General features: G+C 43.5%; 1 protein-coding gene across 2 annotated transcripts in view; it reads right to left on the reverse strand.

Moving 5' to 3' along the window:
- Positions 1 to 12,836, reverse strand: part of PPP2R5D (protein phosphatase 2 regulatory subunit B'delta) — a 42,905-nt gene that overhangs the window by 5,881 nt on the left and 24,188 nt on the right. The window contains exons 7-15 of one of the 2 annotated variants that reach the window (XM_066624981.1): positions 11,696 to 11,826; positions 9,787 to 9,846; positions 9,394 to 9,502; positions 8,898 to 8,951; positions 6,999 to 7,169; positions 6,139 to 6,266; positions 5,258 to 5,359; positions 2,952 to 3,024; positions 226 to 342 (exon numbers count right to left, since the gene is read on the reverse strand). In XM_066624981.1, the coding sequence (XP_066481078.1) occupies positions 226 to 342; positions 2,952 to 3,024; positions 5,258 to 5,359; positions 6,139 to 6,266; positions 6,999 to 7,169; positions 8,898 to 8,951; positions 9,394 to 9,502; positions 9,787 to 9,846; positions 11,696 to 11,826 (945 nt within the window). Of the gene's footprint in view, positions 1 to 225; positions 343 to 840; positions 1,321 to 2,951; positions 3,025 to 5,257; positions 5,360 to 6,138; positions 6,267 to 6,998; positions 7,170 to 8,897; positions 8,952 to 9,393; positions 9,503 to 9,786; positions 9,847 to 11,695; positions 11,827 to 12,836 lie in introns of those variants that run through there. The other variant, XM_066624990.1, reaches the window with a different exon arrangement.

Here is a 12,836-nt window from a genome sequence, read left to right on the forward strand (position 1 = left end):
GAATTATGCCAATTGGAACGTGGGAGTTTTTTCCCACCCACACGACTGCCCTTTCCCGCAACTGCAATTAACACCACTTAGCCTGCCTACAGAGACAAATGCCATGGTCCATATTTGTGATGAGCTTCCTTGTTCAGGAGGAATTTTAGCAGCTTAACCAAGAACCATGTGCTTTTAAACTACAGAAAGGCTCCTGATACATTTGGGGGTATATAGATGAGTCACCTGCACAGCCTCCGTTTCCATCGTTTTCTTCAGTAGTTGTATGTCCTCTGCAGTGGGGGTCTCCGTCTCCATGCAATAAACAGGAGGCAAAGGTGGGGGTGCGCAATACATGGGGTACTGGAGGAACACAGCACACAGAAAAATGGGAATGCAAGCTCAGCAACTCAAGTACTGGAACACCAAATGTTTAAACACAAATACATAGGTCCCAAGGCAAGTTCAATACAACACTGAAACCCCCCCTTGAAATTCAACATTCCTTATGTAAAACTACATTGAGCGTATCTGGGAAAAAGAAACTGATCTAGCCCAAAAGAGGCATTAAAGACTTTTTCCTCTTAATATATGTCACTTCATATGTCAAGTATTCTCTATAACAGTGTTTCTCACAATGTGGGTCGGGACCCACTAGGTGGGTCGCAAGACAATTTCAAGTGGGTCCCCATTCATTTCAATATTTTATTTTTAATACATTAGACTTGATGTTACCATGATATGTGACTGCATTTGAGGACATGTTATAGACCTGTACTTTTAACAAACTACTATGTATATTCTTTTAACAATGATAGTAAAGGAAACTTACTCCTGGGTAAGCGTGGGTAGGATTGCAGCCTAGGATAGTTAAAAATATTCCTGCTTGATGATGTCACTTCTGATCATGACATCACTTCTGGTGGGTCCCGACAGATTCTCATTCTGTCCCAGTGGGTCCCAGTGCTAAATGTGTGAGAACCACTGCTCTATAATAAAAGAACTTATTGTTCTGTCTTACTGTAACCCCCTCCCCCCTGCCATCCTTCTGTGGAGGGGGCTGATAATGCAAGGGTTTCACTGAAATGGGATTAAGGTGGGATAACAAAGTGAATAATGGAAAAAGCAAACACAGTATGTTCAAGGGACTGGACAGTTTGAATGACTTCAACATGGTGGGAACTCTCATTTAGCACAATAGCTACTTTATGTTAACTGCTGCATTAAGAAACAATGCCTGGTTCAGATGCAACTCTGAATGGTGTAGGTGACAGGGCTGAGATTCAGTGGTGGAGCACATGCTTTGCATGAAGAAAGTCTCAGGTTCAATTTCTGACGTTTCTAAGTACAACAGAGAAAAAATTTGTTCCTGGAACCCATGAAGAGCAACTGCCAGTCTGTGTTGACAATACTAATCTAATTGGACCAAGGGTCTGACTCTGCATAAGGCACATTTCTATGTTCCTAATGTTTCATTGTGTAGCAATATGATGTATATCAATAAACCATGGCAAGCCACGAGCCTGTATACTCCCTTCTGCCCTCTTGCTCTTCACATGCAAGAGGAAGAGACTGAAATTGTCTAGGAAAGCTTCCACTTTTACTTTTGAACAGACAGTTCCTCAAACCCAGGGAACTGTCCTAGTGAAAACAAATTAGGATCAAATTGCTTACTGAGGTTCATTTTGAAGCAGTGCTAAATTACAATTCACCAATATACCTGAACTATGGCCACTGAGTTGATAACCATTCAGTATTTTTTATTTATACTTCCAGAACATTTTGAGTTGAAGGAAAAGTAAATGAATAAAGGCATCAGAGAATTAGCACTGGGGGTTAGTGCAAATCCCCAATACCATCCAATATAGCTGTGCTCCTCAACCTCAACACTATTTCATTTCTATTTGGAGTCACAGCCAAATTCATCAGTCTTAAGCCATAACTGACCGGGGATCTACATGATCACTGCCATCTGTGGAGTAAAGTGCACCTTACAAGCAAAGAAGCTGCACACAGATTGGCACAGAGTCCCATTTAAAGCATTTTCTAAAAGATGTACTTTCTATATCTGGCCAACAATTCAGCATTTCCTTTCTGGCTCTCTCTGACAGTACAGAGAAGAAGGTGCCCTTTACATGATATTCAAGCTTTCTGTGAGCTATTCAAGGATAAGCAGCCACCAGATGGCTGAAGCAACACATAAAGGGCACAAAGAATTCCTCTGGGAACTCCAGAGATGTATATTCTATGAACCAATCATTCCATCTCTTTCAGGGGCTCAGTATAACATTACCAAGCTATGACACAAGTGCCTAACAACACTGAGAGCTGACTAGCACGGGAACTTTACTATGCTAAGAAGTACAGTAGGGAAAACTAAACCAAATTCCCAGTGTGTCTGTCTAAGCGAGTATCTTAAAGAGGTACATTTGCTGAAGAGGTATCACACAGAGAAGTACCCATTTATTTGACACTTTGCAATCTCCACTTTCTACAGATGGGAACATGGCTGATGACAGTTCATCTAGGGCAGGGGTGCCCAAATGAGGGCTCCCTCCATTGCTTGCTGTTTCATGTCAGTGATATAGCAGTGGCAGCAAAGGAAAAGCCGGCATTGCTTTGGGCAAGGTCTTTTATAGGCCATGAGATATTGCAAGATCTTCATTCATTCATAAAAGTTCCATCCCTAATGTATTCATTTATGTAAATTTATTCAAATTTGAAATGTAAATTAACTATTTTTTCCCCCCAACAAAGTGTCAGAGAGATTATGTGGCCCTCCTGCCAAAAAGTTTGGACACCCCTGATCTAAGGCCATGCTATGAAGGCATGGCTGTGCAGGGATTTAAACAAGTCTTAATTAACCGCAACCAATGGACCAAACGCAGCAGACTCATTGTCCATTGATTTAAAGAAGCAGAAATGTGGCTGTGCTCTTAAAACACCTATCAACTGTTGATAGTAACCATTACCTGAGGATTTTGGCGGGCTAGTTCCTCAATCTTGTGCCACATCTCTTCTCGCTCCTTCAGCTTGAACCGCCCTCTGAAGATGAGAAGGAATTTATTTTTTGTTTTTATTTAACACCCACTGTATTTCTAGAACTGAGGCTAAGTTACAGCACTGTAAAAAAACAAATCCTGAAAAAAAACACAACCCACTAATGCAGTGGTTCTCAAACTTTTCCGACTCACGCCTCACCTGATCCTTGTGGCCATTGGCCACGGCTCCCCATTACAACACCTCACCTCAGTTACCCCCAAAATGGGGGTGAAGGTGTTATAATTATACACTAGAAACAGCTGCCAGCACTCTATGGCTGCAATCCTAACCACACTTACCTGAGAGTAAGCCCCACTGAACAAAATAGGACTTACTTCTGAGTAGACCTGGTTAGGATTGTGCCCTGAGTTTGTTAGCAGCACACCTGGAGGCTTTGGGAAAGGGAGGGGGGAAGTGGTGAATTTTCTGGGGGAGGGGAAGACTTTGTTTTGTGTGTATCTGCTAATTGCAAACTGATACCTAGAGACTGTTTGGCTGCAATCCTAAGCTCACTCTCCTGGGAGTAAGTCCCATTGAACACAATAGGACTTACTTCTGAGTAGACCTAGCTAGGATTGTGCCTTTTGTCTTACAATAGCAGCCAACAGAGTACCCCCGCCCAAAAGGAGGCAAGAGGAAAAAGGGGAATCACTAAAAAGGATTTTTATTTTTAATCAATTTTTGGAGACAAAGCCATCAAGAGTGGCTTTTTTTCCTTTTTGAAGGGGGAGGAAAAAGAGAAAGGTGAAGATCCTTGGTTAAGCTGACAGACACCAAGCCTATGTAAGTCTACTCAGAAGTAAGTCCCATTTGAGTCAATGGGGCTTACTCCCAGGAAAGTGTGGAAAGGATTGCAGCCACACAGAGCAAGATTACAACTCACCCCAAAGTAGATGGGGGCTGCTCACACACATACACCCAACATGCAGATGCCACCCCATTCCCCCTAAGCAAGATGGAGGAATGCAGCCTGAGGCATTTGGACACCTCCCACCAAGGGCAGGCTGGCTCCCTCCTTCGCTGAACTTACTTTTCCCTCCCAGTTTGAAGCCTGCCCTGTGTCCTGTGCTGATGAGATGCAACACCTCCGCACTCTTCTCCTCTCCTCCAGCCTTGACCAATCCCAGGATGCCCAGGGCGAGGGGCACACTGGGAAATGTAGTCCCTGGGGCTAGGTTCCACATGGAGAGAGCTCCATGATGAGATGCAGCACCTCTGCTGATGCCCAGCCAGACTTCTCTCCCACCTCCCCCCACCATGTTTCACATGCCCTCCCCACCTCATGCTGCCCCACTCACCTCTTTTACAGCTAAAGAAAAGCAGTAAGTCAGCAGGCAGCAGGTGCAGCTGAGCAGAGCAGAGCTCTCAGAATCAGCTGCAGCCACCTCTCTCCCCAGATGCCTCACAATGCCCCTATTGGCTAGCCACGCCTCCCTAGGGAGGCAGGACACACAGATTGAATACCTCAGCACTAATGTCACAACTTAAAGAGATATTGACAGGATTCAGATCTAAACTCTTCTCTTTCTTTGACCTTTTCAAGGAAAGGAATTATTCAAACACTTCACCAATGAATTTCACACAACAATGTCCTTTCCTACTTTAGATTTCTGAAGGGCGACAGTTATTCCCACTCTCTTAGTTTCTCCCACAACAGCTCTCACATCTGATAGGTCAGCCAATCGCCTTAACTCATGCTCCCCTCACATAGGAGACATAACAATCCCCTAATCCAGTGTTTCCCAAACTGTGGATCACAACCCACTGGTGGATCATGACCAAATGTGCAGTAGGTTGTGACACAAATGGGAAGTCACTTCCGTGGGGCTTTCTGGAGCTTGTGGAGGTCAATAGAGTGGATCGCTGACCCAGCATGACCCAAAAGCAGCCTCCAAGAGCTCCCAATAAGGCACTGCAGCACTATAGGGAGCCTCACATAACCCATCGCAAAGGACAAGGGGGGGCTGCGGTGCTAAAAAGTTTGGGACTGTTGCTCTAATGGCTTCCTTAATTGCCTAATGATTCATTGTTCCTGTAGCTCTCCACCATGCCCTGTTAGAATTTCTCGGTCAGTTTGGGCTTCTGGCTTTTTATTTTGCTCCTGCTATTTCAATTTCCCCATTTAGATTAATGTGGGATAAGATGCATTTTTTCTGAAGGGCTCTGGCACAGTTTCATCTTTGTTGATGCCCCCCCCCCCCACTTTGATAATACATTCCTCAATAAGAATACCTACTTCTGCTTCTCCGCCTTATAGTGCTGTGTGCAGTCATCAAACAGCTTTTGATTCATCTCCATGAACAGCTTCAGTGCATTATAAATCAATCCATGGATTGTCCTGAAATGAAAAGAACGGAGGAGAATGGATTAAACCAACTCCAGTGTAGATTTAATGACCAGCATCAGAAGTCTCAGAACCTAGCATGAAAAAAACAAGAAAAGTTTCAAAATCCAGAATAAAATATACCTATTAAAGAAAAAAGATAAATCTCTTTTATGATCCAATTGAAAGAGTAAGCTGAAAGGGCTGCAACCTGCTTAAGTTTTGCCACATGTGTTTGTGTATTTTCTACTATGTAAAAGCATACAAGCAACCCCGCTGGATCAGATCGGCTTGTTTCTTCCATGGCCAACCAGATGACCCCAGCAAGCCCACACGGAGGATTTTAAGGAAACTGCCTTCTTCTGCTTTTGCTTTCCAACAACTAGCATTCAGAGGCATACCAATTATGAACACAGGGATTATGTATCAGACACCATGACTAGTCAATGGCTTTATTAAAAGGGAATTAGACACGTTCATGCTTAGGTACCACTAAGCTAGCAGCCATTTCCACATCATATAGCAGCAAATTCCATAGGGATAGAATTTACATACATTTATAAATGTTAATTTACATTTATTGTGTAAAGAAGTGTTTTCTTTTGTCTGTCCAGAAACTGCTGCTTGCACATCATCATCAGAGACTCTTTTTCTGTCCATGTCAAATGAATAAGAGCACCAACACAACACGGCACTGTATCTGCACAGTATCAACAACACACGCTGGTAGAGTAAAACCTCAGCCCTCCCATCTGTACATTCACTTATGCTTTGCACATACAGAAGGGACCTACTTGTTCCAATGACTCTTGGAATTCTTGTAGAGTGCTGGGAACATGATGGGGAGAATTTTGGCTGCATTGTCGCTGATCAAACTCATGATGTATTCATTGTTCCAATAATATAATGCCCTCTCTGCTACCTGTATAAATACAAGGAAATAGACTTAAAGAAAGAGAGCTTAAAGGGGAACAGGTTTGAGGTAAGGGTTGCTATACACTGCGAGCAGCATGTGAACTTGATGGTTCAGGTTTCTGAACCTCTACAATATCTAGCTCTACAATCCAGCTTCTAGGGAGCAGAGACAGCATCACCAAGACCACCTTCCACATCAGGCTTAAAGGATCAGAACCATCAGAGGACAAAGTCCTCCACCTCCACTGAGAATGGGAGTTAACATAAAAGAATAGCATGATCCCCAGAATTAAAAGCTACCAATGCCTCATGCAGAGACAAGGAAGCACTATCCCATCAAGTTCAAGGGAAACCAAAGCAGTATCTGTCCCACAACCAGGTAAAAAAACAGACTGAAATGGATCAAGGTTGGATGTTTGTCCAGGGATGTCTGAAGTGGCTCTACATCACACGCTCTGCCACCTTTCCAAAGAAAGGAATTGACCTTGGGTCTAGAAGATAGCCAGATTCTCCTTGTACAATGACTTCTTGACAGCTGCTTTACAGCCTTATTTTTTTCTTCAAGTTTATGATGATCCCCTTCCTTAGATAGTATCTTGGTCAGAAAAGTGTAATTGGTAAATCCATTGGCTACCACATTCACTGCATATTTTAAGTGTCAGCATGCTTGGGAGCTTTGGCATTTCACCTGCCAACAGGGTGTAAAGCTACTGCTACTTTCCCCAAGTCTTCAACCCACCTGAAAGTGTGGGCTGGACACACACTTAGCTAGCTGCCTGAAGAGAGGTTCCATAACCTTCACAAACTCCGAAGGCTCAATGACATCCAATATTTCTTCCAGCTCATTCAGAAACATAACCTCCTTGGGACTGTGCGTTTTTGGCCAGAACTTCAGCAAGCCCATGATCACCTGAACAGACAAAGAAAGCAATTTACACATATCAGAGAAATGAACAGTGAAAGAGTCCAGTATCTTAAAGCGTGAAAAAATCTTACTAAAAGAACGATTACCTATCTCAGGTAGCACTGTATACAAGGTATTTGTGGACCATTTCTAATAAGGGTAAAAAAAAAATGACCAACAGATGCTCCTCTGCTTTTAAAGTAAGGCAAGTAATTAAACAACTTCACCTCCTCCCAGGTCACTGCTCCCTCCATTTTTAAAAATAGTTCTTGCTTCCTTTCTTGCTATATTTAATAATACATAATAGGCATTATAGTCACATATCTATGCCTCTGTTCCTCCAAGGAGCTTAGGGTGGCATATGGTGTTTTTCTCCATCCTATTAACAACCCTGTGAGGCAGGTTAGGCTGAATGAATGACAATAAGATTTATGGCTAAGAGGAAATCTGAACTAAGTGTTCCAAGTCGCAGCCCAGCACTCTAAACACTACCTCACATTGGCTCTCTGGTATAACTTGGTTAACTGGTTCTCTGGTTCTCCAGTATAACATTTTATAAAGTAGCATTTTATAAAGTATGTTCTATATACTATCACTGTAATCCCTACAACGTACATTGGTATTATAAACACAACCCCAATACAGATGGATGGATGTGGCTAATGCGACAGCTGGCCTACAGATTCCTAGGGGGCTGGGTGAGTTTGCACCAGCCCAGACAAGCTGGTGCAGAGGGTGGCGGGAGGGCAGAATGAAGGAAGGGAGGGGTGATTTTGCACAGGGGATGGTGGAAAGTAGATCAGGTCCAGGAGGAGAGTGGAATCAGCAACAGTTCACACTGTGTCTTAACCCAACTCCCGGGACCAGCAGTTTATGTGGGCTGCTCGGATTTGCGCCAGCAATTTTACTGGCGCAGATCCGAGTAACCTCATAGGAATGGCTACAGTGTTACTTGAAAAAATATCCTCTTACCCTGAGTTGCCCTCCAGCCAACTCCTAACCTGCACTGGATTCAGCGTAGGCCACTTGGACTGCCTGTTCCAGCACAGGTTAGGATTGGGAGGCCTGTTTTCTAAGATTGTGAGCTTAGTCTCTCTCAAAAGTTGCCCAGAGCATGTTCAGTTCACAATGAACTCCACAATGAACCAATGGCTAAAGTAGAGGGAACAACCAAGTCCTGATATCACATAACAGATATAAATTTGCAGAACCAAATGCTAGTTAATTATTCATTAATGATTAATCCATTTGAAACTATTCTCATAGATTCTGCAGCTTGATCCATGTACCTCATGGTGAGGTTGCTGCCTAGCCAAGTAAATCCTCTTGGACAGTTTGTACTCAAACTTTACAGCCCTCTTCAGGCACAGAATGGAAGAAAGAGTTGCGACGTCAGCCTTTGCAACTTGCAGGAAGTATGAAGACTAGAGATTGGTCAACTTGGTATAATACTAGGAGTCTTCCATTGTTGCCAAATCAACAGTATTTTTATAGCAGAGGGTATTTCAGTATTTCTCTAGCATCTCTAGCTCAAGTCAAATCTCAGAAATGCTGAGCTGGATAGCATACCCTCCATGCCAAGATTTGGGTAATCACCCACAGGCCCAGCCTGGCCTTGATACATTCATCTTCCTAGCATGATCATGATAAATTTGCCCCTAAACTAACGACACATGATAATAACAACTCCATTTGTTTGCAGACCTAATCTCAGTGTTACATGGTCACACTTACCGGTTCAGTCAGGCTGCTATCTTTCTCCAAGAACTGCACAACACAATACGCCAGCTGCATAAAGAACATAGCATGGTGAGAACTTCAGGTATTGACATCTTGGAACTACAAAAACATGGAAATGACACTGACTGAACTTGGGAACTTCAAAAACATGTGCTCTACCACTGAGTTATAGCCCCTCTGCATAAGAATCCGCCTGGCCACTCTGCCTGGTGTAAAGCGGAATGCTGGACTAGATGGGCTTTGGTCTGATCCAGAAGGGTTCTCCTGGATCACACTGGCTGAGTGGGCAAGTTAACAAAGAGACATGGGAGATAGTGCTGGGGACAGTGGAAAATTAATAGCATAAAGTTCTAACTGGACTCTACATCAAAAATCCAGAATTCTTAGAAACTACACTTCCAGGAGTAGAGTCAGATACAGTAGGACAAGTCTGTCTATTGTTTCATGATACACACAATCGGCCTGCCAAGTTAATTGAGTAACTTCCTACCTGTGGGTGGTAGACACTCAGCGATTTCACCTTGTGTAACGGTAGCAAGACCCGGATGAGAAACATCTTGTGCTCTTCCTTCAGGGGCAAAGCAAATCCATTGATTATACTGAGGAGAAAGAAGAGAACTGTAAACATCCAGGGCTTACACATTTGTGCATTCAAAACTGTTCCCAGACTCACTGTACTATTCCCACATCACCAGGAAACCCTACAGGAAACATCTGCAGTGCCCCAAGCTTCGCAGTTCCAAGAAAGCATGCTATGAAGACTCCTGACAACATGAAGAAATAGAAATCTCTCATAGCTGCCTGGGCAATAATCACCTTTTTTCCATCAAGAAGTCTCCTACCAAACAGCAACATAATAACTAACAGAGAAAATTGCTCTTACCTCCCTAAAATCTCTAGGAGCTCAGCAATTCCATTATGGTGCTCTGTCTCATAGATAAACCTGAGCAAAGAGAAGTCAATGTCAAGCACAGAATGAAACTATCAAGAAGATGGTTCATGAATCGAGAGGCTGTAATATGCTCTGGATCAAAAAAATGTCCACATTCTGTTTAAGGGAATTGCAATTCTGCCAAAGGAAGCACACTTGCGAATAGTAGCTTCTGCTTCCAAATTGGGGTAAACAATGAATGTTTCTGACAAGGAATTCAGTTACTAAGAGAAAACACAGTGACTGAGGGCAAAAGCAGCATGTGAAATGCCCTCCAATGGAGGCAAACCATTGGCCCACCTCACCCAGTATTGTCTTAAACCGATGGACAGCAGCTCTCCAAGTTTTCAGACACTGGATGCTTCCATCCCTGCTATCCAAGATCTTTTTAAGCAAGAGATGTCAGGGACTAGACCTGGGACCTTTTGCATGCAAAATTTGTGCTCTACCATTCAGGTACACTCCCACACCTATTCCTTAATGAACATTCAGGAGCCAAGGGCAAAGGAGGGGAACTGTGCTAGGCCTAAATTGTTAGGATACCTGATTCTGATTTTTATATTGGCTACTGCCATTCAAACTTCTCTCTGCACTGACATGAACTCTTAAGCAGATGCCATATGGATGAAACAATTTGCAGCTAATTCCACATTTTACCCTGCAAGGTGTGCAGGCAAATATGGGGAATCACACATTTGTCCACACTGCCCGATTCAATGACTTTTCAGGAACAGGGATGTAAGATTATAAGGGGGAGCAGGGTGGGGGAGAAGAGAGACAACTCTTATTCCCTTGTCCAAATCCACCTCACAATACTGGATCCCAAATGAAAAGGTATAAATCAGTGGTACTCAAACTGAGGTGATGCAATGCCCCAGCCTGAAGACCCTGGCCTCTTTCCCCTTAAGGGGCTGGGGCAGGCAGGGAGGAGGCAGCCACACAATCACTTTCACTTTTGATGAGCTGAGGAGCCCTGCAGATGCTCGTGCAGGACTCCCTGCACCCCCAGCACCCCCAACAACCTGCTGCGGGGACTGGTGAGTGCATCCCAGTCCCTGCAGCACTCTTGAGCCTTCCCGCTCCCCTCCCGCCCCCGCCAGGACTTACTGCATTGCAAACTCTCCTAGAGAGTTTGAAAACCGCTGGTATAAATACAGGGGTCTTAACCTTGCTCCTTAAAATATCTTTATACTTCATTTATCTGACACCATGAGGTCAAATTAATAGCTTGGCTAGCTCAGTATTTCATATTTCTGTATTGTCACATTGTAGCTCTGTTAAATAAACCACAGAGGATACCAGACTATAGTTTGTTGCTGACTTTTAGCTGCAGTTTTGGAACCACCACACCTCAGGGAAGGTGCAACCAGGGATGCGTCCACCACTGTCTCTGCCATGATGCATGGGGGGGAGCCCCTTAGCACACGCCTCATGCAGTCTCTGTAAATAAAACAGGAAGTTCCACACTTCCAAATTTGCAAACACCTGCAGGAGGAGAATGGTAAGGAGACAGATGATTGGGTGTCCAGCTAAGTAGATCAATGTGGCTCACATCTGTGGTAAGCTGGAAGGAGACAGTGGCAGATTTGGTGTAGAGGGCACCCTGAATCTGCCACTCCCTCACCATCTATTGCTGACACAAGTCACATCAGGTCACCTCATGGTCATGTGGCAGTGACACACCTTAAGATCATATTTCCCAATTTTCTTAATTAATAGCCATACATCAGATGACCTCTCATCTGTTCATCTAAAGTTGGGAGTTATAAAGCTAAACTGGATGCAAAGAAAATCTTGAGTATAGCCCCCCCATATGCAAAAACTCCCAAAAGATTAACTGCTACAAATAACCAGCACTAACCTGTAAAATATGTTGTTTATTTGCCGTCTTATATATGCTCGGAGGCCCAAGAACTTCCCATAAATCCTATGCAAAATGGTCTTCAGAAAGTCTCGCTCTCTGGGATCTTCACTGTCAAACAGGTCCAACAGCTATGGAAGGAGGTCAAGGTCCCACCATGAACACAATTTGCAGGTAGCTTTTTGCACCACTATAATGCTACTGCTGACTGGGTCCCACAGCATGGTCCAAGGGCACATGATTCTGCTGGAGTTAAGCAGAGCTAGATTTGGTCAGTGCCTGGATGGATAATCCTCTGGGAACCCAGGTACACAACATTGAGTTCAATGATGGAAGGAAAGCAGAATATAACAGTAATAAATAAGGAATTAAGCCTGTGTTGGTCTCACACTTGCATGGCCCTGTGTTGACAAACTGGAGACCAATATCATTTGGATATGCTGATTCTCACTGAGGGTAAAGCTCATAACTGTGTGACTTGGGAGTCTTCACTGAATACTCCACAAGCCTGTGATTGTTTTGGATACCTGTGGTCATTTAACCTAGAAATCCATATAGAGCCAGAATTGGAGAATGACTAACCCAAATGTGGTTTTATTTTGTCTTGCCATTTCAGTCTGAGAATTATCACACTGACCTGGTTTCAGCAGGACAAACCAAGTTTTAATCCATCTAAAGCCAGTCAGCTTTCTAGTATTTGATTTTTCAAATAAAACCCCAACCACACACTTGCTCCCCCAATAAATTATATTTTATTAACTAGCTATCCAGTCACAGGCACAACACTAAACATCCTATATGACAAAATTTAAAGTTGATATTCAGTCAGAGAAAAATAAAACCAAAACAGAAGTAAATGACCCATAAGTCTTAGGGTGGCTATTACTGGTAAAACAAAGTGGTAGTAAAAAAAATGCTACAATCAAGAAGCCAACTGCAAGGACATTTTCTTAAGATGTCCCTCTCCCCCCTCCAGCTCCAACGGGTTCTCTTATGGAGTTCTGGACCTGCTATCCTGTGCTCTCATCCATAATAAGCATCTCCTCTTTCAACTGGTGCAAAGTGAAGTAGGGTTACTCATACACTCACTTAGGGCCCAATCCTATCCAACTTCCCAGCACTGATGCAGCCATGCCAGTGG

The sequence above is a fragment of the Tiliqua scincoides genome, chromosome 1 (genome assembly GCF_035046505.1).
Source record: "Tiliqua scincoides isolate rTilSci1 chromosome 1, rTilSci1.hap2, whole genome shotgun sequence".
NCBI lineage: Eukaryota > Metazoa > Chordata > Lepidosauria > Squamata > Scincidae > Tiliqua > Tiliqua scincoides.